General features: G+C 41.1%; 2 protein-coding genes across 4 annotated transcripts; both read right to left on the reverse strand.

The window, feature by feature from the left end:
• Positions 1 to 279: 279 nt before the first annotated feature.
• pafah1b1b (platelet-activating factor acetylhydrolase 1b, regulatory subunit 1b) lies at positions 280 to 12,252 on the reverse strand. The gene is made up of 11 exons (XM_063895684.1): positions 12,058 to 12,252; positions 6,768 to 7,016; positions 5,448 to 5,532; positions 5,279 to 5,353; positions 4,953 to 5,159; positions 3,780 to 3,948; positions 2,964 to 3,066; positions 2,582 to 2,810; positions 1,935 to 2,036; positions 1,697 to 1,853; positions 280 to 1,563 (listed from the first exon to the last, which is right to left on the reverse strand). Exons 2-11 carry the CDS (start codon positions 6,797 to 6,799, stop codon positions 1,490 to 1,492), a joined length of 1,233 nt encoding a protein of 410 aa, XP_063751754.1. The 5' UTR covers positions 6,800 to 7,016; positions 12,058 to 12,252; the 3' UTR covers positions 280 to 1,489.
• A 645-nt stretch (positions 12,253 to 12,897) lies between these two features.
• Positions 12,898 to 25,781, reverse strand: LOC134871588 (clustered mitochondria protein homolog). Of its 3 annotated transcripts, XM_063894352.1 has the most exons (31): positions 25,560 to 25,781; positions 25,199 to 25,274; positions 24,551 to 24,594; positions 23,096 to 24,450; positions 22,619 to 22,776; positions 22,359 to 22,530; positions 21,670 to 21,807; positions 21,440 to 21,570; positions 21,211 to 21,365; positions 20,786 to 20,911; positions 20,459 to 20,606; positions 20,190 to 20,282; positions 19,730 to 19,948; positions 19,307 to 19,485; positions 18,892 to 19,200; positions 18,631 to 18,764; positions 18,029 to 18,130; positions 17,844 to 17,944; positions 17,585 to 17,737; positions 17,086 to 17,148; positions 16,748 to 16,992; positions 16,585 to 16,669; positions 15,914 to 16,067; positions 15,430 to 15,569; positions 15,222 to 15,302; positions 14,975 to 15,100; positions 14,271 to 14,392; positions 14,036 to 14,129; positions 13,814 to 13,945; positions 13,650 to 13,723; positions 12,898 to 13,558 (listed from the first exon to the last, which is right to left on the reverse strand). In XM_063894352.1, the coding sequence occupies exons 4-31, from the start codon at positions 24,420 to 24,422 to the stop codon at positions 13,486 to 13,488; spliced, it is 5,034 nt and encodes a 1,677-aa protein (XP_063750422.1). In that variant the 5' UTR covers positions 24,423 to 24,450; positions 24,551 to 24,594; positions 25,199 to 25,274; positions 25,560 to 25,781; the 3' UTR covers positions 12,898 to 13,485. The 3 variants fall into 3 exon arrangements, 2 of the variants coding, with proteins under 2 accessions (XP_063750422.1, XP_063750421.1); XM_063894351.1 differs by lacking the exon at positions 24,551 to 24,594; XR_010166712.1 differs by lacking the exons at positions 12,898 to 13,558; positions 24,551 to 24,594 and having other exon boundaries at positions 13,701 to 13,723; positions 14,036 to 14,392.
• Positions 25,782 to 25,837: the final 56 nt, after the last annotated feature.

Consider the following 25,837-nt stretch of genomic DNA (forward strand, 5'->3'; position numbering starts at 1 on the left):
AACAGACACTCAGGTCGCCATGCCCCCAAAATATTGGCCTAATTGAACGTTTAGCACAATCAGCTTTTAAAAGTGCAACAAAATCAAATGTGTTAAAGGGACACTGATTAAAGCATTGAGAATATGCCCAAAGACAGTTGGAGCAGCTGCCTTTTTTAATTTAAACTGAAGAGCAGATTATCTGTCCTCTCTCTGAAACTCTGCCGAGGTAAACTCCCCGAAGTATGCCTCACCTCCTTTTACCTCATTTCCTCAAAAGAAAGCATACACATAGATAACTTATATTTACAGAATTTTATTTCATTATGTTGCAAACAATGACATCCAGATATATTGATACACAACTTTTACTGTGCGTGTATGTGCATTTGTGAGTGTATGTGTATGTGTGTGTGTAAAGAGAGCAGTGAGACCACAGAAAGCAGAATGAAAATCCCGTGTGAGGGAGCCCTCAAAGGGTTAACAAGGCAGAGATAGCGAGCAAGAGGGCACTGGGCGATTCTCTGGGGCGACATACACACACACACACAAACCTCATAAAAGGTGAGCAGACTATTTCCTCTGTAAAACACACTTTTGCTATGGGCTGTGTGTCTGTGCTCTCAGCAGCTTAGGGATCATTAAGGTCCTGTGAGTGTCTACTAGAAAGCAAGTTTGTTAAAAGAGATGAAGTAGTATGAATGAACACAGTGGGTGAGAAGCTTTGCCTCCTCCCTCCCCTCTGAGCGTCAGAGCAGAGACAGCAGAGAGGTTCTCCTGTCATAATATACAAACACACACACTCACACAATGTATACACACATGTACACGTGCACTCGCCCACAGAACCTCATGTGATTCCACTAGGGAGCTGCTTCCTGCTTCTTTCTTTTCTTCCAGATCTTCTCCTGGACAGCTTCCACTCATTCTCTTTCTTAAATGCTCACCTCCCTCACACCTTCTCTATCACCATCACGCAGTGACAAGCCACATCAATGGAAGCATGGACTAAAAACAAAACAAAACCTTAACCCCCTCAACAAGGAGTGCCATTGGTTTTTTCGTGCACTGTCAGTTAACTGGAATCCACCTGCGCCAGCACACAAGGATATTCACCTTCGGACCTGACAGGAAGTCATGACAACAGTATGCGAATTCGGCAAATTTAACGGTTCACAATTATTATTTTTTTTGTTTGATTCACCATGCAAGGAATACTTCTTATCTTTTGAGTGTGTTTATGTGTCAGAGATTGCGTGACATTTATTAAGCGTACCCTACATCCAGAATAATTTACATAAAAGGACAATAGTCATCTTAATAGGGCTGGACTGATGTAGGGGAGGAGGGGAGGAGAGGGGAGCGGACGGGGAGAAGGTAAAGCGCCATGGTCAACTACGGGTTGGAGTGCGAGAGTTGAGGGGCTGGAGGGGCGTCAGGACTGAGGTGCAAAGGGAGGGGGAGGGGGGCAGGGTTGGGCATCAGGACAGGGTCAGAGATGGGGACAGTCTCAGCGGCACTCCCACACTTTGACTGTCTGATCAACGCTGCCCGTCACCACGTAAGGAGCAGTCTTGTGGAAATCTGCAAGAGAGGCAAACATCTGTTCAGAACAGCTGCATAAAGATCATCTCAATAATTCAATCATAAAAGGAGTGAGCCTTTCTGTATTTTTAGTGCAGGTTATTGTCATTACTCCCATCATTCAGTCTCTTACCCAGAGAGGTAACAAAGTGTTCGTGGGCACTCAGGGTCTTCATGCAGCGCTTGTTCTTGTAGTCCCAGATCCTCAGGGTTTTGTCATCAGCGCAGCTTACGATGAATCTTCCTCCAGGATGAAACAATATCCCACGCACCCAGTTGTCATGTCCCACCTGTAGAGACAAGTCTGATTACCCCCCACTCCTCTCATTCATCAGCAGTAACAGAGACAGCCATCACTCAAGAGTTCTCACCAGAGTCATGAGGCAGATGCCGATGCTGACGTCCCACATCTTAATTGTTTTGTCTCTTGATCCGGAGAGAAGGAAGGGTCCAGGTTTCCCGCTCTTTTTGCTCTGTCGCACAAACACAGGGAAGATGTTACAAGTAGTGAGTGGCTGCATGAAATTCATTTCAGCAGTTTGTCATCAAAAAGATGCTTCCTAGGTTGTTTTCAGCCATGTTTTGGGTATGGCAATGAATAGGTTCAAATTTCGCCCCCATGACACACAGCCTATGACTAACTCCTCTAAGATTCTCAATTTAAAATAAATAATTCCAAGAACTATACAAAGCCACTTTCACATCTCTTACGGAAATGCCATGTATTTTAGACTACGCAGTTCACTTCCAAATGTTCTGTTTTAATAATGCATAACACAAATGTGACAGCTAATCTTTTATGATAAACTCAATCACCAGCTAGATGAGCGGCTTTATAAAAATCTTACCAGCTTCACTGAAATAGTGTTTCTGCTTTATTTATAAACAGTGCACTAATATCTGACTGTTCTGCACATGGATCGTCTTTGCTAAAAACAATTGTGGGAATCTCTCCAGCTGAGCCAAACACACACAAACGTCCTCTGTAGGATAGAGATCCCGCAGCAGCTGTACACACCTCTGAGCCCGTGGCCTCCAGGATAGTGGGGTGAGCGCTGTCAGGGGCCCAGGCGATGCACTCCACCACATGCTCATGCTCCCGCAACTCAGCTTTGCACTCCTTCGAAGCGACCACCCAGACACGCACCGTCTGGTCGTTGGAGCAGCTGGCGATCAATGAGCCGTCCTGATTGGGACGCACCATCCTCACCCACTCCCTGTGGCCTGTGAATGTCTTCACACAGTACCTGTAAGGAAACAGGGGGAGTGGAGTTGTCAAACAGACACTTATGGCATAAATTAGTTTTGGATTAACGCAATATGATCAGGGATAAAAAAAACAAGAATGAAAGAATGATGCTTAAGACATCACAGTGAATTTAAGAGTTGTTGTTGCTTACCCAGTGGCTACTTCCCACATCTTCATGGTCTTGTCTCTGGAGGCAGACACTATGTGGTCACCATTTGGCATGATGGCTACAGACGACACATTGTGATCGTGGCCTGGACAACAAAGTCAAGAGTTTGGTTGTGTAAATGTTCAGCTTTGACCTTAATGCTCAATATTAATAACACAAAATTACAAAGTCAGCTGTACTCCAAGTCAGTGTCAAAAACAAGCTGGAGAGTAAAATAATTAAGCACCAAGTCTGTTGAGCTTCTAATAATTAAAAAGCGGTGCTAGCGCCATTAGGAAGTAGAATAACGTTGCCGAGTATGCAGCCTAGGGAGAGAGTGTGTGAGGGCAGGTAGCAGTAACACCATAGCTGTGTGTAGTTTGTTAAGTAACAGTGAATACATTCTGAAAGTCTTATCCCAAGCTTTACTCCTTTGTCTTGCTCCAACAGTGAAGGGCCGGGGTTACGCCCAGAGTTAACAACAGTCCAGAATTACTAAGGTGTGCTGACCTTTGAGGTCTTCATACTTTAAAAAGATTGAATAGATTGTTTTTCATTGAATTGTTTTGACGATAGTCTGTAATGCTAACGTCATGTACAACCTAAGAGTTTATCTTTAGGGCTTTAACCAATTAGAATTCATTTGTGGTTCCACTTAGAAACAACATCAGTTTTGCATTATTACAGATAACAAACATAAATGAAGTAGTTTATATTATTTTTTAATGAGATGCAACAGCTGTGGTTATGTATTAGCTACAGCCCTGCGACAGGTGCTCCTGTACTGTCTCCGTGGTTATTTCTGTTCTGCTCTCTTACCATGCATTGTTCGGATGCACTCGAAGCCCTGAAAGTCCCAAAGTTTGATGCTCATGTCAGCTGAACATGAAGCCAGCAGCTTTCCCATCTGGTCAAAGGAGATGTCCTGCACAGAGTCTGTGTGTCCCTTCAGGGTCCGCTCAAAGTCCCCCGCCTCATAGTCCCACACCTAAAATCACACATGTAGCAATAGTGAGTCAGGGAGGCACTTGGAAAAATATCACGTGATCATGACACTGCATTTTGGTAATTATATTTAATTCAAGTGGCCTTATAGTGAAAGGTCAGGTCCTATTTAATTCAGTGTGAAAGTGAATTGCTGTATTCAACAGGTGGGACGGTGTACGGGGTAGAACGTTTGTTTTGCCTTCGAAGACATATAGGTAAAAGTGTTTGAAGAGAATATGGTTTCAGTGAAAAATCACATGTTATAATACCATCCTCTGATGATGTGTATTTAATCAATGAGGAGGCTGAAAAGGAAAGAGGTAGGCTGGGTTGAGAGAGGAACTGATTTGCATGTTTCCCAAGACGCTGTGCTCTGGGAGTGTTGCCTCGGACAACACAAGCATCAGACCATCTCTACATAGATGAGCAGTGACAAAGCAGAAAAAATAAAGGAGGAGTAGGGAGGGACGGAGGATAAAGGGAGGAGGCGGGGGGCTGAAAAGCGTGTTGAAGCAGAAGCACTGAGGATAAAAAGAGAAAACAGAGCTGCAGCACAGCTTTGATCTGAAGGGTCAGAGCTGCAGAGGCTACGGTGTGGCGCTGCAACGCTCACTGATTTAGCGTCTGAACACTGCAGCGTGAAGCGCCGCTTTAATATTCCTGCTAGAGAAACATTATCAGATCCGAGCTCTCAGAATGGCATCGCACAGATATTACATGATGTTCACGTTAGAAAAGCAACAGGAGACTTGACAGTGAGAGAGAGAACAATTGGGACCTCTTGATGGGACACCTAACATCACACTGTGATAATGCTGCTACTTCTTGACATTGATGGTGAAAGTGTTTTTAGGGCAGTCGGTCGAGATTATGCTTTCCATTTTGAATTAAGCAATTCGATATTATATTTTAAAATAATGATGCAATACAGTGATTAAATACCCCCAACATACTGGCTACATTTGTAGAAAGTTGTTAGTTTGTATAGTTTGTAGAGCAACACACCTTGATGGTTGCATCCTCAGAGGCTGTGACCATGACGGAGAAGACCGGGTGGAATATGACCCGTGTGACCGGGGCTCGGTGCCCGCTCAGGGCGTATCTTTCTGGGGGACGGGGTATCCACTCCTTGGGGTCTCTCTTCTGACCCACAGGTCCTCCATGTGTCATCTCCTCCTTTGCCTCATTTAACTTCGACTCCAACTCCATCACCTGAGGCAGAGCGGCGAGGTATCGAGAAGAGGAGACAGTTTAAAACCATCATGCTGTCCACCTGGCTCCGGTAAATAAAACATGAGAAAATGATCTTTTTGTTTTAACGTTGTCCTTACCTTCTTCTGTAATCTGATGACTGAAGTCCATTTCTTTTCCAAAAGCCCTGCATACTTTTTATCTACCTCTTCATTCTGTGAATGGACAAAGGAAGAACAATGAGAAAAGGATCCATAGGCTTCTTAGTATACATTTATTTGACAGTTGTGTGGACCCTTCTTTTCTTACCATATCTATCTCTGCCTCTTTCTTGAAGGTGGAATAGGCCTCCTCATATCCATTGGAACGGAGATAGTCGGCTATAGCTCGATTTCTGTGAAAAAGGGGAGTAAAGTAAATACTAGAAAGATGTCAGGTGTCCTCTGAGGGTACAGCATATACGCTCAGCCCATCCTAAAGGTCAGTATCAGTGCAGTTTCAATATTCAATTTCTGAATGTAGTAATGAAGATCAACTCAGTTAAGGGGAGGTTGTCACTTGTGAATTCTAAGATCCACCTTAACAGAAATGCTGGTTCCTCCTTAAAAGACAATTAACCACTACCCTGTCTAACATTGGCCCAATGTTTTCAAGATTCAGTTCCACCTAAATGTCAGCAAATGTGAGTGGCATAAGAAACGACAACCCTTTAGGGGAGAAAGCAAAGCGTAAGACCGATTCCCTGGGAATCTGTGTTTGGTACTGCTATGGAAACTTGCCACATACAGAGAAGTCGAGCATGGACTATGCTAGGACAGGGAAACCACAACAGATGGAAACACAAGTTTAGACTGGCACACACAGACGTACACCCACAGTTATATAAATGAGTGGGACAGCTCTTCTTTTTTTTTCTTAGATGAAGGGTGAATATTGCATGAGTAACGGGGCTAAATTTAGGCTGCAGCTTCAGGGCCACTTTGAACTGCTGATAATTGTAACCCTGATAAGACTGTGTTTTGTAGACTTTTGAAAATTGGGCCATCACTGGCAGAGGGATTTCCCTTAGATAATCCCAAATAAAATCCTTTTAAAAACCAATCAGAACAACAAACTGCAAGGTGTTCCTTGAGCATATGGGTTACACCATGTTGATAAGATTAAATATCTGCAGTTCGGTGATGTCTGGGCATGGATGCATACCGTACAATCAGCCAGGCACAGAGCTGCTCACATAAGATCCTCTTCCCCCATCCCCCTCACTTCTTTGACCCCGTCATGTTGGTTATGAAATATTCACTAAGTAGCTATCAAATGAAACCCTTGAAACCCACATCTCTGCACATTTCCTTAATGATTACACATCCTTGTATGCACTTTTTGTCACATTGTCTACAAGAACACTTTCAGGATGACTTAGCCAAAACAGCTGAACCTATTCGAACGCTTTCTCTCGAGAGGGAAACATGTGACACACATCTGTGCATGTGGTCAAACATTGAGGCATTGCTAAAAGCCTTCATATAAGCGCACTTTAATGCAAGTGTGCCTCCTGAAGAGCACTACGCGTCTGTTCTTGTTTGCATGCCTAATGAGCCCGCACACACATATTTACATCCAGGAACTCACAGCTCATCTCTTTGTCTCTGTGACAGCACCATGGTGGCTGCTGTTCTCTCCCTCTTGGGGGAAGTGAGGGTGGGATGATGTGCTGGGGGAGTCTGGCTGGGAAGTGTGCGGTGGGGAGGTGTCCCAAGCCGAAAGAGTGCCACGCAGAGGGAGGTGAACTGGAGATGCTGCTGCCAATCAACTGTCGGGACAAGACTCCACAAGAACCACTGGCCCAGATCCTACTCACTTATCACATGTGGCCATCACCTGAGGGAGAGAGAAGGGAGAGAGAAGTGGGTCAAAAATACTGACTGACAGAAAAAATACATATTCTAGGATTGAAAAACAACCAAACAAGTTATGTTAAGCATAGAGGCAGGAAATTAGGGAAGTATATTGTCATTTAAAGAAACAATGCTGGGAAGTAAGAAAAACACATTTTAGGGGCGTTTATTTATGCTGTTCATTTAAATACTGATGGCCTTTAAGCCTTTCACTGCTGCCACAAACTTTACTACATTACATCAATTTCTAAGTTTCTAAACAAGACATTTTTATTTTATATCTTAAAACTGGACATGCAACTCTCTTCCTTCGGCAGACTTGATCTGAACCTTTGAATGTTGCATAAATAAAAATAACTTTTAGTAAAAGTCAGCAGCTGATTCTTTTAATTATAGCATTCAATATTTCATCTTAAGCTTAATGCGAAGTGTGACTGTGCTAAAAAGTAGTTAGAAAAAATAGTTGATCAAACTTTCAAATGGGAGTTTTAGGACAATGTGAATCTTAATAGAAGAGCACAGATCCACTGTTACGCTGACAAATCGAAACGCACCACTCGGTGATTGTGAAGCTAATAAGACGATTTGATTCCTGAGCGTCAACCCTGCTGGCACCTGGGGCCACAATAGGACTAAGCTGCTTATGGCCAGACCAAACAACCTAGAGAGTGTGTATGTGTGTCAGTGATAGAGACCACAAGTCCTTCATACAGCTGACGGGGCAATGTAAAGAGAAGACGGGAGTGTGGCTAACAGGATTACCCCCCAACACGGAGAGAAGACTGACAGCAAGCTGCCGTAGTCTACGTTATTGTCTGGTGCATCGCTCTTGCACCGTCTGTGGCCAGTTGCATGTTTTGATTAAATATGTTTTTATACTGTGAATATAATGACTTATTGGTTAAAGGAAAATAGTAAAACAGCTACACAGTCTGTTAAATTCAGAACACTTTTTAGTTTCTGTACAGCCTTTAAAACCAGGAAGACACTTTTATGATATTATAACACCAAAAATCTAAGACATTATCTGGTTTCATATCACAATATAGATGGAAAATTGATTTATTGCCCAGCCATATGTTTCCCTGCATACAAAGGAATATATATATATATTGTTTTACAGGAGAACACAGCATTTCCTTTAAGTCAAAGAATGGCAGTAGACAGTAAAACATGAACCATGAGTAGTTGACAGGACAGACAATGATTTTAGTCAAACATCTCAGAGTGGTTCAAAAATAGCCATTTGACCAAACAGACCAACCTTCAAACTATTACACAACCAAGACAACCTCTCTAGCTTCTGCACCTGCCTGAGACCGAAGAGCTCTACCAGCATCTGTAGCTGAGAGAAATATCTTAAAAAAGGACAAATAAATAACTGTCTTCGTCTCAGTCAGTAAAATGTATTTCAAGTAGTGCAAGAGTCCTCCAGTTCCCACTTAATACACAGTTGTCTAGGCTTAGTGATCCACAGTGAGATCATGGTCATAAATCAAGAGCAAAAAGTCCAAGGTCTATGCATCAGGCTTATCGAGTAATGAGGAGGGGAATTGTTTACAACCTGTGCGATCATCTGAACACTACAGTTCTACTAAAAGGCAATGGCTGATTTGAATGATTTTCAGTCTGACCTGTGTTTGAAGTCCCAAAGTCAGCTCTCTGTCATAGATGACGTAGACAGAAGTTAGCCTTTGAAGATTAGTTGGTGATTCAAATATATGTGCCAGGGCCCCAACTGCTCACCTGGTAAAGAGGCTATTACAAGCAGCTAGCGGCCCCTCTCTATCCCCCATTTCCTGTCAATCTTCAGCTGGACTGTACAATTAAAAAGGCAGACGTATATATAAGCCACCTTTTTTTGAAAATGATCAGTTCTTTCAAAAGCACAAAGTGAACAACGAAAATGTGAAGATATGCTTCTTCTCTCTATTTTGTTATCATTGTCCAGGGTTTTTGTCACTGTATTTGAAGCGTGGTGGTCTGCTGGGCCTAAGGTGACCCCTTGGTGTGCCTAAGCATCTTTTTTGTTGTTGTTTATTTTAAAAAAAGAGAGCAAGTTAAAGTTAAGTGTGTTATATAAGTCAGTGTTTCCCACAGATCTGAAATATACTTAAATGGGTCGCGAAAAATACTTTGGCGGCCCGCCCAAGTAAAGTCTATGTGTGGGAAACCCTGTAAGTAGTGACCTTCTTAAAGGAATAACTCGGTGCATAGGTTGTGTGTAGCATTAACAAAGCAGTTGAGAGTGTGAGTGTGAGAGTGTGTGTGTGTGTGTGTGTGTGTGTGTGTGTGTGTGTGTGTGTGTGTGTGTGTGTGTGTGTGTGTGTGTGTGTGTGTGTCTTGAGAAAGTGTACAGGTATAAAAGATGATTTCAGGGCTGACCTTTAAGATAGACCAGTGCTTCACTTTTAAGTGACAAGCCGCTCCTCCGACTTCTTGCCCAGCACGCCCCCGTTGTGTCTGTTTTGTGTGCAGGCTCTAACAAGTTCTGATGAAAACCCTGATAGTCTTCGAGATGTCTCTTATCATTTCAATTTAAAAAAAAAACAAAACAAGACATTGGAAGACGTCCCTTGTGATGGACAATTTTCACATATTCAATAAACATTTGGGTAAATCATTTTCAGCAGGTAGTCTTTAACTTTAGTAGTTAAGGGTTCAGATCTCAATGAGGGCTAAAGACTAAACACTTGTTCAGGACATTCATCAAAATATAAGCATTTGTTCTACAATAATGCATTTTTGATGGTCACCATGTGTGAACGACCACATGCTTCTATGAGGAGGCCAATAAGAGCATAGGCATCATGATGACAACACTTCATTTACCAGCTTCCAGAGGACGGATGAGACGTCACTGGGAGATGGAGCAGCCTCCTAATTACCTACATCCGTGCATGATCACAACAGACTTATGAAAACTGGTGCTTCCTCTGCACTCAAAAGAACTACGAGATTAACCATTCAATATACTTTTGGTATAAACTGTAAAATGGTGAAATCAATTCATTTCATAAAGACCAAATATCTTCAAGTGTCTTGTTTATTTCAATAATTGAAATATGTTCTGTTGACATTCAAGACAAAAAAAGCTGCAAATCCTGACACTGGAGAATCTGTAACCAGTGCACAGTTGTCATCCACTGAACAATCAATAACTTCAAATGGAATTGTATCATCAAGTCTCAAATCCAAATGGCCTTACTTTAATATGACAATTGTTTGAAGTTTGATTAATAATAAATGTAAGCGTTAAATCTACAAAGACAGAAACAAATAACAAAAATTAAATGAACCAAGCCACGGGTATTAGCTAGTTCTTGTTGCATATCAAACTTTCCGTCCTCAGGCTCTGTTTGTTGTACAACGCACCTCTTTATGGGTGACCTTCATGCCAAACAAGTCCATGCTGGTACAACTGAGCCACAACTGAATACAAACCAAACATCAAGGTAAATCATTTTCCCCTTCACATGGCAGCCTTCACTTCCACAATTCACCTGTCTGCCCTACAATAAAAACTCTCAGTTCAAAAGTAGCTTAAGCTTTATCTAAAACATATTGCATGTGTTATCAAGGGCCACAGTCCAATAGAAATGTGACATGTTGCCAGAGCAGTAAAACATGATAGCATGAGCTCCTTTCATTTTTGACTCAACTAATAAATAGTGTACTGTAATAAGTGAAGTTCTTTTCAAATGGGAATGCAGGACAACATTAAAATATGTACTGTACTTTCAATAAGAGCTCATTGGATTTAAAGCGTGTGATAAGCAAACCCTTGAAATACAGGAGAGGTAAAAGAAGAGCGAATATAAAATAACCCTACACCTTAAGGGTTCATAAAATGTTGTGCAGGCATAGGCCTTCACTCACGGCTAGATAATAGCAGCCACATACATAACAAACATAAGGCAGAAAGTGAAATTCAGCTCATGAGACATATTTGTATAACGCAAGTGAAAACTGCACAGCATTGTTGATGACCGGTATTTCAGACCGATCCTTTTCAGTCTCCACCCGGTTTATGATTCATCAAACCTCTGTAGGTTACCTTTAGAGAGCTTTCAGAATGTGTAAAAGCAACCCACAATGGTCAAATACTGCTTTAATTTTTTGGAACACATTACTCAGTTTAAAAATCTGTCTCGAGTGACGTCTTCCAAGACTCGATGGCCACAAGGGCAAAGTTGCAGCAATGGCTCAGCAACGCCCTTTCCAGCTAACGTTAGCTTAGCATGATAACGTAGACGTTAACTGAAGCTGTCAGTTTGAGCAGAATAGATTTATACAAACACACAACCAGCATACCAACACACACAAAGGGCTTTGGTCTACGCAAACAAGAAGCAACATAGTCCCTTGCTGAAACTAAACAACAGCAAGAAAGGGGGAATGAGATATGTAACCCAAGTTTGATTATAGGGCTATTTGGTGTAATTCACCAGAACAAGACTACTGTTTTTTGTATAATCTTTTCACACATATAAATACGTTTCCACAACAAACATGCCTTATATTCAAAATCCAGATTGTCATTATTGCATTTTCTAACAACAACAGAATTCAGAATCTGCAACGGGCTTTGGAAAATATGGCAGCAAGCTGACAGCACCTATGTTAGCATAGCCGGCTAACGTACCACGTTAGCTCATCCCCAAAGAACGTCCATAAATAGACGTGGCTAACGTTAGCCAAGTGTTTAGCTAATGTTCACAACAAGTGTCCCCGCACAAATGACTGAATGACCGAGAAACACCGAACTGGTGTTAAGAGGACAATCACATTCAGTATAATTGAACAATATCTCCATCGGATTATTTCGTCTTTTAGTATTTGAATCAACGCTCTTTTGAATGCCAACATTGCCACTTAGCTTAGCTTAGCTTTCGGCCTGTCTCCGCCATTTTGAGATCGGAACGGGAAAGCGCAGAGACTGCAGGCAATTCGTCGTCAAAAATAATAAGTCTTTCTAAGTACCAAAACAAAAATGTGGACATGTGTAAGACACAGTAACTTACCCTCTGATAAAGGATAATTCTCATATCCCCTCGACTGGTCTAAGCATGCAATGGTAAGCCCTGGTTTTGATGTGGTATTGTGACTTTTCACATCACCCGGCACGGTCAGATTTTTTCTCCTCTTTGGTACCACCGCAGCCCGGCCCCAGCTAACGGTCGCGATTGGATATCGGCTGCGCGCACGTTGAGGTGAGCGGGGGCGCGCAGAGTGCACCGCTTTCGCTCAAGGAATTAAAGGGAAAACACACCATAACTTAACATAACAAGGTGTTTTGTAATTTCATGTACAGCCACGTTTTTAAAAATCGTTAACACGTTTTTATCAAGATGAGACAAAGACAAAGAACCGTTTCTTACCGCAGGTCATCCCTCTTATGAACGCAGTCATATAGTTGAAATAACACTTAACATCCACTTTAGGCCTACTTCACTACACCTTTAAATGATATATTTTTAAAGTTAATATAGAACATAATAAAGCCTAAATGTCATCTCTGCCAATATGACTATAAACGCTGTATACAATAAGTCCAACTTTGTAAACACAACTTTTTACATTACAAATTCCATATTTCTACAGCCTTTGTACTCGGCACTCTTGCCTTACTGTCTTCACATTTTATTGTGTTGTGGTTTTATATAAATATCTACATTCTATATATACATGTATGGCTAGTCCATTTATGTTTACCTTATTCAGCTGTTTTTCTTGAGGGCAGTAAAAAGGAGTCAAGTTCCTTCATGTGCACACATTTTAAGATTAAATCGTTTAAATTTAGAATAGAAAATTGGAATAGCAGTTACATGGTGTAATATCACAAATGAAAGAACAAAGACATAAGAGGCTCAGATGTTTATTATTTCAATACAATCACTTGGATATTAGTGACTCAACAGGGATAACATGGTATTGCACAGATAATAAACATTGAGACAATCATACAGACTATTTTCAGAAGTATTCTGAAAAGTATTCAGGGCACAAATGGGAAGACACACATAGGACTGCAATGTAAGAGCATATTGTTTAAAAATAATTTAGTGGTTACAATATCTTGTCATCAGCAGAAGTGGGCCTAAACATACTGTGCTTACATGTTATCGAATGTAGGGTTAGTTCATTTATTTCCAACCAAGGAGGAAAGTTACACATATATTCCGTCAGAGTTAAAGCCTACGGAGTTCATTCATGGATCCCAAATATTTCAACAACCGCTATGTCACTAAAAAAGGCTCCCTTCAACATCCAGTCCTCAACAGACAACAGCAAAAGGAGATGGCTGCAACTGTTGTTGCTTGGATATAGTTTGGTCGAAGTAAACATTGTCTTCAGTCATTTTCAAGTGTCTGACTGACTACACCTTTGTTATATTGTAAATGTCCCTTTGGTCCATATTTTAATATTATTGTCTGCAGTGTTTATGTCTTTTATTCCAGATCTTCCCCTTGAATCTTTTCCTTTTCTTTCAGTTCAGTCCTCAGCTCTGCAACTTCTTTCGCGCTAGATGGACGGATACAGTAAAAGAGATGAGCATTACAAACACATTAGTAATTGGTTTATATTCAATAACTTTCTCTGTTTTAGTGCTCACCTGAGGGGAATAACAATGATTCCACATGTCAGGTTGAGCTGCTGAAGGATTGAGGAAAGACTTGGTGTGATAAACTGAAGATAAATTAGATAAAGTGTCATTAGTTGAAATGCAAATAGGCAGGGGCCACTTTCTTGCTTGCATGCATTTGTTCAAGTACAAACCTTTGGAGGTTCAATACAGGCAAGTGTGTTACTGTAGATATGGTTGATGGCTTTCTGTAGGACCACAGCCTGCTGAGTGAGTCTCTTCAGGTAGTCCGAGCTTTCCTTCGAACTGTCATGATTCTCCCCAACCTTTACATGTGCAACATTATCTCAGTTAAAATGATGAGCATATATGAGATACACACCCCAAACATTTTATTTCAGAGTTTCAAAGCAGACCTGTCTCCTATATATTAAATAAGCCTCCTTTTCGTGTTGCAGAGCTGATCGAAAATCTCCTTTACTCTCGAACACAGTGGCAAGAAGATGATGACTGCACAGAAGATAGACAAGGAGAGGCAATAAGGGAATACAAAGCTTTTGCCATAGACAAAATTGCAATCTATGTTTGTTGTCTTTCTGTCTGTTTCTGAATATACCAGTGTGAAAACAATTAACATGATGGCATTCTTACCTTAGAGCATGCTTCAGGGACGTGGCGCCGTGGTATTTTGAGCTTAAAATTAAGGCATTTTGTAGGAACTTCAAGGAAAGCTCATGCTCCATCAGTCCATGAAGCACTAAACCCAGCATACTCTAATGTAGTGAAGCACAACAAGGACACTTACAGATATTAAAAGAAGCACATGTTTAGAGTTTGTTCTGTGTTATCTTATCTACCTGAAGTTCTACTGTGTAAAAATGATTTCCAAAAAGGTTATTCTTCGTGGGGATCCAACACTTTAATCAATTCAAGTGACTCTCATGGGTACTTTAGATTTTTTTTCTCTAATATACTGTTTGTTCGGTTGATCTGTATTTTTTGTAGCCTTTCAATAGCAGTGTACCTTTGGCGAGAGAGCTTGGGGTAAAAGGTTCAAAAGGCCTACCTGATTGAACACGACATACAGAATACTCTAAATATTATAACTTTGTCATCAGTGCAAGAAAAAAACATTATTTGTTCATACCTAATATCTTGCAAATTCACATATTAGGATTTCAGAAGCTGTTCTTAAGACTTTATATTGGATTACTGTGATTTATCTATCTAACAAAACCCTTAGATTCACCCAAAAGCACTGGCATATAATTTTTCATAAACTATCTTTTAGTAGATAATAGATAACATCCAATAAAATTTTGTTAGCAACATTTTACATGTGAGGTCACACTTACATCCAGCATGGCGACATGTGGATGGTCTTCTCCGCACACAAGCAGGGTGAGGTACCGAGCCCGATATAGCAGCTGCAGGGAGGTCGAAAGCTGGCCTCCGGCAAAGCAGTACAGAGCCAGAAAAGTCTAAATACCAAACAGGAGAATACAGGTAAAAGTGAAAAGTTACTTTAATAGAGTAAAGTTAGAAACCAACAACCTATGGTCCAATATGTTTGTGTATGAACCTAAATGTAAAGAAACTCACATAGTCTTGTATGGTCTGAGGATGGTCTATACCTTGTATTCTTTCACTACTTATAGCAACCTTTTCCTGGTGGCTGAGGGCCTGTGAGACGTTTAAGGGAAACATTATTTTCTTAAAGGCTTAGAAATAATTGTTGGTAATGATTGAAAAATATGTCACTAGTATAGGTGAAAGGTCATGTTATAAATGAACTATGATGCATATTTACGTCTGCATATTCCCCAAGGATGTAGCAGATCCGTCCCAGGAGACGCAGGCACATGCACACGTCTTCATGCAGGACCCCACATACGCTGCTGAACAGAGTCAGGGCCTGGCTGATCAATTCAGAGCCCTCTTTGAGAAGCCCTTTGAGCAAACGTAAAATACTGTTGAGCCTTGCATGTACAAAAAATTACTCACAAGAAGTACATTATATCCAGATGGTTGTCAGTGGATGAGGAAGTTACTTCTTAAATATTTTTTTCCTAATTCCTAAATGAGATGTTATTTTCCTACAAACAAACTCCACTAATTCAGTCCTCTAAAGGGTTACAGAACTTAAATGTTTTGTTAACTTTACTTCTTAAATTATTATCATGAATTACATGAACAATGTGATACTATTGCTACTCACTCATGTGAGGCCACCATGCTGCCCTTAATATAAACATATACATACTGTTTATTATGTAAATGTTTGTGTCTCTTACCCCGCTGTACTGCTACCTGTGCATGTTGCACAAGCCTTGTGGCGTCTGATGCTGTAGGTTTGATATGTTTGACTACAGGAAACATGTTGACAACATCTTCCTCCCCAAACACCGGCTTGTGTCGAGACTCAAACACATACTCCCTCAGCTGCACCTAAATGCAGAGAAGGGGGTAACAGCTGCATTTAAAGCTGCTCTATATATCTTTGCATTTCTGCTGCACAAAGGTAATGCTTGAGATAATAGAATTTTTAAGGGCTTGTTTTTTTTGCAACCACAAATTATTGTCCCTCAGATTATCAGCCCTTTGTTTTGAGCATACAAAATTAGCAGATGTTTTTTTTCTTTGAACTACAAGATAGAGGTGTAGCAAAACAAGAGCTACTTCTTATCTTAGCTCCTGGAAGAGGTGAATATGGTTGTGGGGGTTTCGTTTTTTGCAGCATATTCAACAATTACCACCATTAATTGGGCGCCTAGATTTGAACCAGTGGAACTTTCACTCTCTGGTACATTTTTTCTCAACAATTGAATTTCTAGATTTTATTTTTATTGAAACAAAAGATGTGATTTCGCCAAAAAGCATTGCCTTATACAGCTTTAAAATGTACAGAATTCGTCTTATTTCATAGATTAATGTATTGTGTAGAAAAGAATGATATATGTCTGACCTGGATTCCTGTCTTGATGGCCATCTCTCTCAGTAGGGAGATCCTCTGAAGGCTGTGTTTTTCTATGACGTCATCCAAACTTTCACTGCACACAGAGAGGATGAATGTAAAGTCATATTGCACATATTCACCCAAAGAGACACACATGCACAAACACACACACCTGTCTATTGAGTGGTGGTAATAATCTCTAGCCTCGGTCCTGATCCGGCCCCACAGCTCAGCGGGGGTCAGTCTGGCCCAAACGCTTTCTTTCAGCATGGAAACTCGATTCCCGTGGCTCCGTCTCCGCCGGCTTCTGCGGCGAGAGAGCAGCTCATCTGAGCAGGAGTCGGGGAAACTGGAGGAGCTCAGGAGGCAGTTTAGGAAGTGACTAACAGCAGCGGAGAAAGCTGAAGGTTCTACATCCTGGGAGAAAATAAGATATGTTAGTACTAAAAAATGTAGTGCTGGATTATAAAATGTTATATTTCACTTCTTTACATTATTTGAGCACTTCACCTGTAGGTAGGTCCTGAAGATGTGTTTTGCACTCCTGATGATGACTTCACTGATAGAAATTCTCTGTGAGGAAACATTTAATCAGTTATGGGATCAGGTAGATTTCAGCAACCCAATTTCCTTAATTCTTTATTTTCTTTTCATTATTCTATAAAACATAACTTGCTATTATTTCATAGTATTAAGAAACACATTTATCAGTGATAACTCCAGCCGTTGGCCAACATTTACCAACATGACTTGGATTTATTCCTGAGTGGTTCACAGGTATCTTTCTGTAGCTGGATTTCCTCGTCTTTCAAAACTTTCTAGTGGTGCCACTGAAGTGTCAAAGGTCAGGAAAAACAACTCTGCCATAAATGTTAATATTATCTGTACAGAATAAAATATTCAGAAGTGCCACTGCTGTCAGGCCAGCTTAGCCTTACCCATTTCTTACCATGGAGGGAATGAGTCGGTATTGATGATTGAATCTAAAAAGTAATCTCAAGAGTTGTACCTGTATGTGGCTGAGTCTCCTTCTCTCCTCCCCCCTGTTCAGCTCTCTCAGCAGGGTGCCCAGGTAGCGCACGTTCACACCCCGCTGGTGCAGCACGGAGGTCAGGGTTGCTCCATCCATCGGTACTGCTGTGTGGTCTAAACATTCCTTCAGCTACCACACACACATACACGCACACAAAAGGAAGCAGCAGTATAATTATAGATATAATGTTAAACTTTATGCGCATGATAGATTTTAATATCTTTGCTCCACTAACCACTGCTGGAATCTGATAGGACAGTAAAAAAGCAGCGGCGTCCCATAACAACCGTCTCTGCTTTTGCACCTCCGTAACACACTCAGCGGAAAAACGCACACCTGGAGTAAAGACACACAGATGAATTAGGATTTAAAAATGTTTTTTTTAACATCCCAATGTTTGTGCACAAGTTTGTTCAATACCTGGAGAGCAAACATCAGGGTTGAAGCGGATGTCGAAGCAGGAGTCACTCACTGATCCGACAGCCTCACAAGCTTTCATGATCAAATTCCTTCTCTGAAGTTCTGCAAAAATAAAATATGAATGCATTATTAATCGACACACAATCCTCACCACATTCCCTGGCCTCAATGAGCCAGATGTGAATGTTTGCACATTTTGAAAGTCTATTCTAACGTATGTAGTCGGATAAAAGAAAAAAGCAGAAGAAAAATAATACACTTGGGTAAAACACAATGTTATGTATTATAAAATTCTACCACTGGGAATTAAGACCAATTAAGGCCTCTAAATTGCTTAGAAAAAACAAAGTATTTCAACCTGTCAATCTGTTTGTGCTGATGTAAGTCCTGCAATTTAATTAAAAATTCTTATCCATTATAATTGATGATACTGTTTTCCCAAATGTTTCCTAGTTCAAGAATGTGCTTACATATTACAGTACATCCTTTGATTGGCTAATTATGTCACTGTTCTCCCTATTTCTCAGCCTAATTTGTCTTTTGATTTTCCTGTTCCATTAAAAGGTTGTAAGATTTAATTTCATTTATCTGCAGTTATTCACCCATCTCAGCACTGACTCTGCTTGTTTCTCCAGTTCCCGTCTCAGAGACCGGCTCATCACTCTGCTCCGAGGCTTTATCTTCCTCTTCTCGCTGGATGAGACCCTGGGACACCATCTTGACATAAAGTTCATATCTGCAACAGAAAGCACAAGATATGAGGGTACAGTAGGTATATTTCTTAATTTCTAAAGCTCAGTTCATTCTGCTGGTTTAAAAGTTACATGGTGGGCACTCTGTCAATTATTTTACTTCCTCCTCACCTGTGCTGGACGAAGGCCTCTATCAGCTCTGGTCTCAGGCTTGCCAGGCTGTGATGATGCCTCCGAGGATAACCAGAGCTCTGACACTCCTTCGGTACTTCCACCTTCTCCTCTGTCGGTGATAACTGGTAGTTAAGGTCAGGGGGAAAGGTCCGGAGAAGGTCCAAGATGTAGGGTCTTCCATCATTACCCAGAATGCCTTTGGTCTCGACGCAAGAGCATAGCTCCACAGGGCTGTTGTTGTGGTCGAGCACCTGATGACGCTGAATTCTCAGAGGTTTACTGGTTTTATCCAGAAGCTCCAGAAACCTGGTATAATGTTTATAAATTGAATGTTGCATGTTTGAACATTTACTTAAAAATGCTTTTAATACCTTAAAAATGTCAAGTGTTTATTGTGTTTTGAGAGCGTTACCTGGGGTGTGTAAAAACAGTTTTCCCGTAGTCATTCGAGCCATAGACTACACTCTCTTGCTCCTGGTTTTTCTCCAGTATCCCAGGTACGATGGTCTGGGTGATAACACGGATGCCACGATAATCCACCACGGCTGTTCCCAGTGTGTGAAGCCCCTCTATGTCAACAGATGCATAAGCCTGTAGCAGAGCAACACACACATTTAATTTGATAGTAGAACATGAGAGGAATGTAACTACAAATATTTAAAATAGAGGCAGAAAATTAGTCATGCAACTGCAGGAAGACCACTTTTTAAAATCCATATAACACAGTCTTACAGAGCTATCAAATGTGTCTCTTCTGCAACAATTATACTTTAAAACGGAACAGAAAAAAGAGTAAATGCATCCCAAACATCTCATGCAGGTTGTAACACTGTACCTGTGCTCCCCTCAGGTCACAGACGGCAGCAGTATGAGCAGCAGTGTTGCCCCCTAGTGGAAGGTAGTGCTCGGATATGTCGAACCCCAGACTGAAGAACAGGTTGTTCCAGATGAACATCTGCATTTGAGGTGCCTCTCCTGGGTTTAATGGCATGACGTTACCGTCGATAACGGCTACAGCACCTCTTGTTGCAGCAGCCACAAAGTCACTGTTGGTCTGGATGAGGAGGGATTCAAATCTTGATTAACTCGGTTGCTCTCCCTCGATTTTAATAGAGACCAACACAATCTGATCCATGAGCTGAGACAAGAAGGAATACTCTGGGATGATGTATAACATATTTTACTATTATATTGTTTAACATTTTAATCAGAGAACAAATTGGGGAAAAATAGGGAGAAATATGCATTTTTGATTTTGCTGTTAACAGTCCCTTTAAAATAATCAGTGGTGTCACCTTGAATAAGTTCCTCTCCCTCAGCAGGCGCTCTTGAAGAGAGTTCCTGGGGAGTTCTTTGCATCTCTGCAGCTCCTCATTCCAGTCACGACTCTGTGATGACAACACACAACCCATATTAGCATCAACATCACTATCAGTTAGCCTCAGATGCTTCATGAAACCTTTGTTTTTATATGCATTTTCTATAAATTCTCTACTTTACTGCAATATTATGCTTCTTAGCATTTATAACTGCTGTCATTTTTCCACTATTTTATGTTTGCAACCTGCCCAGCTGTATGTTCGTCCTGGCCCATGCGACTGGTGTGTGTCTCCTCTGCTCTGACGCAGTCCAGGGTGTGATCTCCATAACGGGCAATCCAGGTGAAGAGCTGGAAAGGTGCTGCGATCCGCTCATAAGGGTGTTGCTGGACTCTGGTTAACAGAAAGTAACAGAGAACATTTTATTTTAGTAAGGTAAATGTCAAGAGTTACAAAGCCTCATTTAAACTCTGACATAACTTTATTTCTTAACTTAATTGTTATGCTGTTACATGTCATGTGTCCTTGTATCAACATTAGGGTTTGAGTTAGATTTCAAACACTTAGCTCACCTCTTCTTCTGCAGGGCACTGAAGGTTTTCCTGAAAGCAGGGCTGACTTGACTCAGCAGCTCAACTAGAGAGTGGCAAAGGATTTTGGGAACTGCAGGTTTAGGGTTGAAGTTGAAGGCAGTTGACCTAAAGGAGTCAGGGCTCAAGTTTAATCCAGGTAGATTTATTCTTTCACTATTGTCCCTAACTACTTCGGCTTTCGTCTGTTGTCTTTGGTGCTAGTTTGCCAGCAGGATTAGAGAAATAGTAGTGGCACAATTTTCCTAAAACTTGAGGAAAGGTGTACCAAGGAAGAACACAGTTGTTAGTCTGTATTTAAGTGGTGGACTGACAGACCAGCACTGCCATCAACAGCTATCATGACTAAAACGTTTCCAATTTAATTACTCAGAAAATTGAAAATGTCTGAACAGTTTAACACTCACTGGTTGAGGTAGAAGCCACGTGTAGATGATGTAATGTTGAGTTCTTTGTCTTCCATAGTCATGACATTGAGGTACATCAGGTCCCCATGCATCTTCCGGTTTCCTGGAGGAGGGTTCCAGCTGCTCATGGTCAGAACCCGCAGGCACTGTAATGGCTGTAAAGATAACTACATAAGTTCCATGGTTGCTTTAACTAAACACACAATGAATTACACACCTGATCTCTCACCTTCCAGTCATCTCTGAGGGGCTGCAGTCGAGTAAGTGGTCGGTCCTTACATCCAGGGAGGAGGTATTCTGGAGGGCTGTAGTCAACAGGCTCCTTTTCAGAAGCTCGCCTGGTCCCCACACTTTCACTGTCTGAAGGGGTGAACATGAAGGTGAAAAAGGTTGAATGATTAGTGACAGGAATGCTCAGACAAAACCTGAAGCAAGGATGGTATAAGAGAGCAATATTACCCTTGCCTCTGGTGTAAAGAGTGAGGTAGGACAGTGAGCTGCAGTTCACTCCATTGTATGCATCTGCAGGGTCGAGGCTCTTCAGAAGATCACGAACATGTCTGAGATGAAGACGAGCGTCACGCACTGTGTAAGAATCTGCAACAAGATGGCAGATGATAAAACATGTTTTGTTTATGTTGTACTCATGATACCACAATAAATCACCACATAAATACAGTACAGGAGGAAATAGCGTAGTATAAACTGACTCAAATGAAGAAAAAATGGTGACACCCAAATCATCAAAAGCTGTGATACTGTGCAATTTAAAAACTTTCAGTGGCATGCAATCCAATATGTTGAGCATAATTTCTTCATTTCAAAGATGATTTTACAGATGCTCATTTCTAATTTAACATTATCTCACAGCCATGGAAAATTAACAGCATTAATGCATTAGATGTTTTCACAAAATGCTGCTGGAAGTGAATGGAACAGTAACAGTGAAGCATAACGTAGGAGATTCATTAGATAGAGATAGTTGGTGGTGAAGTAAGAGCTCATACGTTGGACTAAAAAGGGCCTCTTGGTGACTGACACGTGTTGGGTCAGCTGCAGACAATGTTGCATTTTGAATTGAACAACAAACTTGTTACCATAAAAACAGAATTAAAGAGAGAAAACATTTTAAAAGTTCAGGCAGTTACCCTCCACCACCTTGAACAGTGCTCCGTCCTGGATACCCTGTATGGAGCATAGCTCTGATTGGCTGTCGAGTGCGGTTCCTCCCAGCTGGAGGGAGAAGCATGTGAGGTGGCAGGTGACCTCGTGCTCCATCAGCACCTGATGCAACTCTGCAACAACCATCTGGCCTGACACCTGAGGAGAGTTGAATTTGAGTGATTCAGAAAGACGTGAGGTTAAATGGAAGTAGCTGCGAGAAGAAAATGGTGAGGTAAACAGAAACCTGGAGCTCAAAGCTTTCTGACGTAGGAGGCTGAATTCTGACGGTAAAGTCTGTCTCCTGGAGATCAACTACATCACTGATGCTGAGTTTTCTTTTATTAGCATCAGACTGCTGTTGACCATCGTCCTCATGGCTTTCTTCAGTCTGACTTGGAGGTGCTGCAACAGAAAACCCAACCACAAAAGGGGTGAAAATTAAAAACTGGTTGCTAATTTGGTATATAACTTTCTACAGAGTTGAACTGAAAATATCAAAATGTATGGATAATCCACTATATTCTTTTTATATGGCCTAAATATTCTGAATATTATGTAATTAATTTCTAGTAAACTTAAATTCTGAATAAAACAATCCTTCTTATAGTGATTATCCGCTTAACAAGATGCAAGTAGCAGCCTCATAAACATGTTTGAATATCACAGTACATAGGCAAAATCATTCAAGCAAAGAGAAACACAGTCAAATACAATGACGCACCTTGGACATGTGGTGCTGCCAGAAACAGACGGTCAACTAAAAACAAGGTTTGCTTTATCTCACTCTCTTCCTCCACCTGTGGCAGAGCTGTCTTGTTGTTGTCCTCCTCTTCCTTCTTTTCTGGCTCCTGAGATTGAATGTGATCTGCATTTAAATCTAACTGATCTGCGTGGTTTGTGTCTGTGGGGGAAACATTACTTTCCATTGTAATTTCATTATGATCGGACATCACAGTGGCCTGCTCCATCTGTTCGTTATCATGATTGCTCTGTTGTGCAGGGTCAAAGATTTTCACAATTTCAACACATTTGATGCTGCATTTTGTCATCTGATCTTCCTTTTGTGATTCATCCATACAGTTGTTGTGTTCAGTCACTAAAGTGCAATTATGTTCGATATTTTGTTCAGTGTCACTAACATTCTCCTGTGTCGGCTCTGTCAGGGTAATGTTTGTAATTTCCTGAGCAGCAACAGCATCCTTTTGCAACTTAAAGATGTTTTCTTCATCAGCACTTAGCTCCTCTATTGGCTTGGAGTTTTGTTCTGTATGTTTTGTAAAAGTGGAGGTAAATTCCTCATGGATGTAAGTCTCTTTCAGTTCTTCCTGTTCACCTTTCATGTCTACATCTCTGAAGGACATTTTGTCTTTCTCTGTCATGTCAGACCAGGTTCCAAAATCCATCCTTTTCTCTTGTTTCTCTGACGCCATTGTAGTGAAATCATCGGAGTGCCTCTCTTGTGATATTTTTGCCTCCAAGAGCACATCCACCTGTTTTAATACTTCATTTTCTTGGACCTCCCCCCTTGTTATTTCTCTCCCCAAAGTCTCAGCATTACACACAAGTATTTGTGTTTGTGCCTGAACCTCTTCCTGTGACTCGGTCTGAGTCTGCACCCCCATACCGATATGTGTCTCCGCTTCGGTCTGTGTCTCAACTTCAGAAAACTCCCTGTTTCTCCACCTGTTTCTCCAGTCTTGAGCTTCATCTCCTGGCTCAAGCGTCCTCACTCCCTCTTCCTCCTCAGACACTAGCAGACACACCATCGGCTCCACCAGAGTCACATCCCCTCCCAGGTTGCTGCTTAGGATGATGTCAGGAAACAGGAAGTGCTCTGGTTCTAGAGCTGGGTTTGTGACGCCAGTGGAGATGGATAACAGATCGTCCTCCAAGACCTCCAGCAGGCTCTGCGATTCACATTCACTGTCATCGCTGGATAGCAGAGGGGATCTTTCTGCCCCACCTTGGGCCGGTGCATCCTTACACTTGAAGTAGTTTGACAGTGTATGACAGCATTGGACTAAGTTTCCCATGATGCCTTTCTGCATCAAACAGCAATTCAACTGTGCAGATGGCCTAAGTGACAAAAGACAACAGTGTTTAAGTTGGTTCTGTAACAAACAGCTTTTAAGGAAAACTTAAAGGAACACTAATCACTTTTATATTAATAACTCACCTGTGAGATACCTGAATTATCAATTTTTTGTTGATCAAGTAAGCCTCCAAGGTGAACGGAGAATACAAAGAGGCTTAAAGGATGAATGAGAATAAATAGGCGCACTGTTTTACAATAACTAAACGCTCAAAAATATGCATTTTTTGCTAAAAAGTTACTTTTTGAAAGGCGTTGAATAAGTAATATGCCTGGGCAAGGGTGAGGCTGTTAATACAGACATGTTTCAAATAGTAAAAGTTTTTGGAAAACGTATATGTTGGGACGTAGTTAGCATTCAACTGGAAAAAGTTAGACTTTGTTTTTAAAAAACAAAAGAACTCAGTTTGAAGAATTTATATAGAAATGGTCCTTTTGTGGGTGAAGTAATTCCTTCAAATCGTGATTATACATTGTTTTTATTTACTTTGAAACAAGCCGGCCTTTGGTAATAATTTAACTTTTGATCAATTATTTCTCCTTTTAGTGTTTTTTTACTTTTTAAACCTTAAATGCATGTTTGAATTAAACTTTTAGTATTAACTGCAAAAGGCTCTCCCACTGTTACATGCGTGTGTCTGTTTGTGTGGCATGTGTGAATGTCAGCAGCTTAAGCGCCTTAGACAACAGCTGATGACAGGAGTATTATAAAGTGCAGCGGTGTCAACTTACAGAGGAAAGGACTCGAAAACCTCAGAGGTTAAATCTCATCAGATAAATTCTGGAATGATGTTGATACATGGCAATCCTGGAAAACAAAAAAGAAAAGGGAGAACTGAGAAAAATGGATAAAAGGAGTAAGAAGGGGTTGGAAGTTACTCTTGTTTGTATTGCTTTATAATAACTCATAACAGCAGGCTATTAGATGTATGCAACAGACTCACTTTCTATGTCCTGAATCCTATTTTTTTGTGAGAGCAATCCACCTTATTAAAGCTCATAAGATCACAAAAATGCAGCAGGAAAAGCATGCATGAATCTATAATAACAGAAGGAAAATTGTGACATAATACTAATAAATCTGTGGGCCTACCTGCCAGTGCAGAGAGAGGGAAAGACTGCCAGCCTGTCATTTTCTCCAGACTCCTCTGCTGTCCATCCTGCTGAAACAAAAGAGCTGAGTCTCAGAGTGTCTTCTCTCCGGCGGGAGGCTCCCCTGTCCTTGCTGCAAAACCCTGTTACACAAAATGTGTGTTAGTGCATGTGTGTGTCTGCCCTTGATGGGTGGAGAGGAAGCTGTGAGAGAGCATGTAGGCCCTCCTTTCACACTCACACATGCACATCCACACACTTAGTTATTACCTGACAATT

Source organism: Eleginops maclovinus, chromosome 11 (genome assembly GCF_036324505.1).
Source record: "Eleginops maclovinus isolate JMC-PN-2008 ecotype Puerto Natales chromosome 11, JC_Emac_rtc_rv5, whole genome shotgun sequence".
Taxonomy (NCBI): Eukaryota; Metazoa; Chordata; class Actinopteri; order Perciformes; family Eleginopidae; genus Eleginops; species Eleginops maclovinus.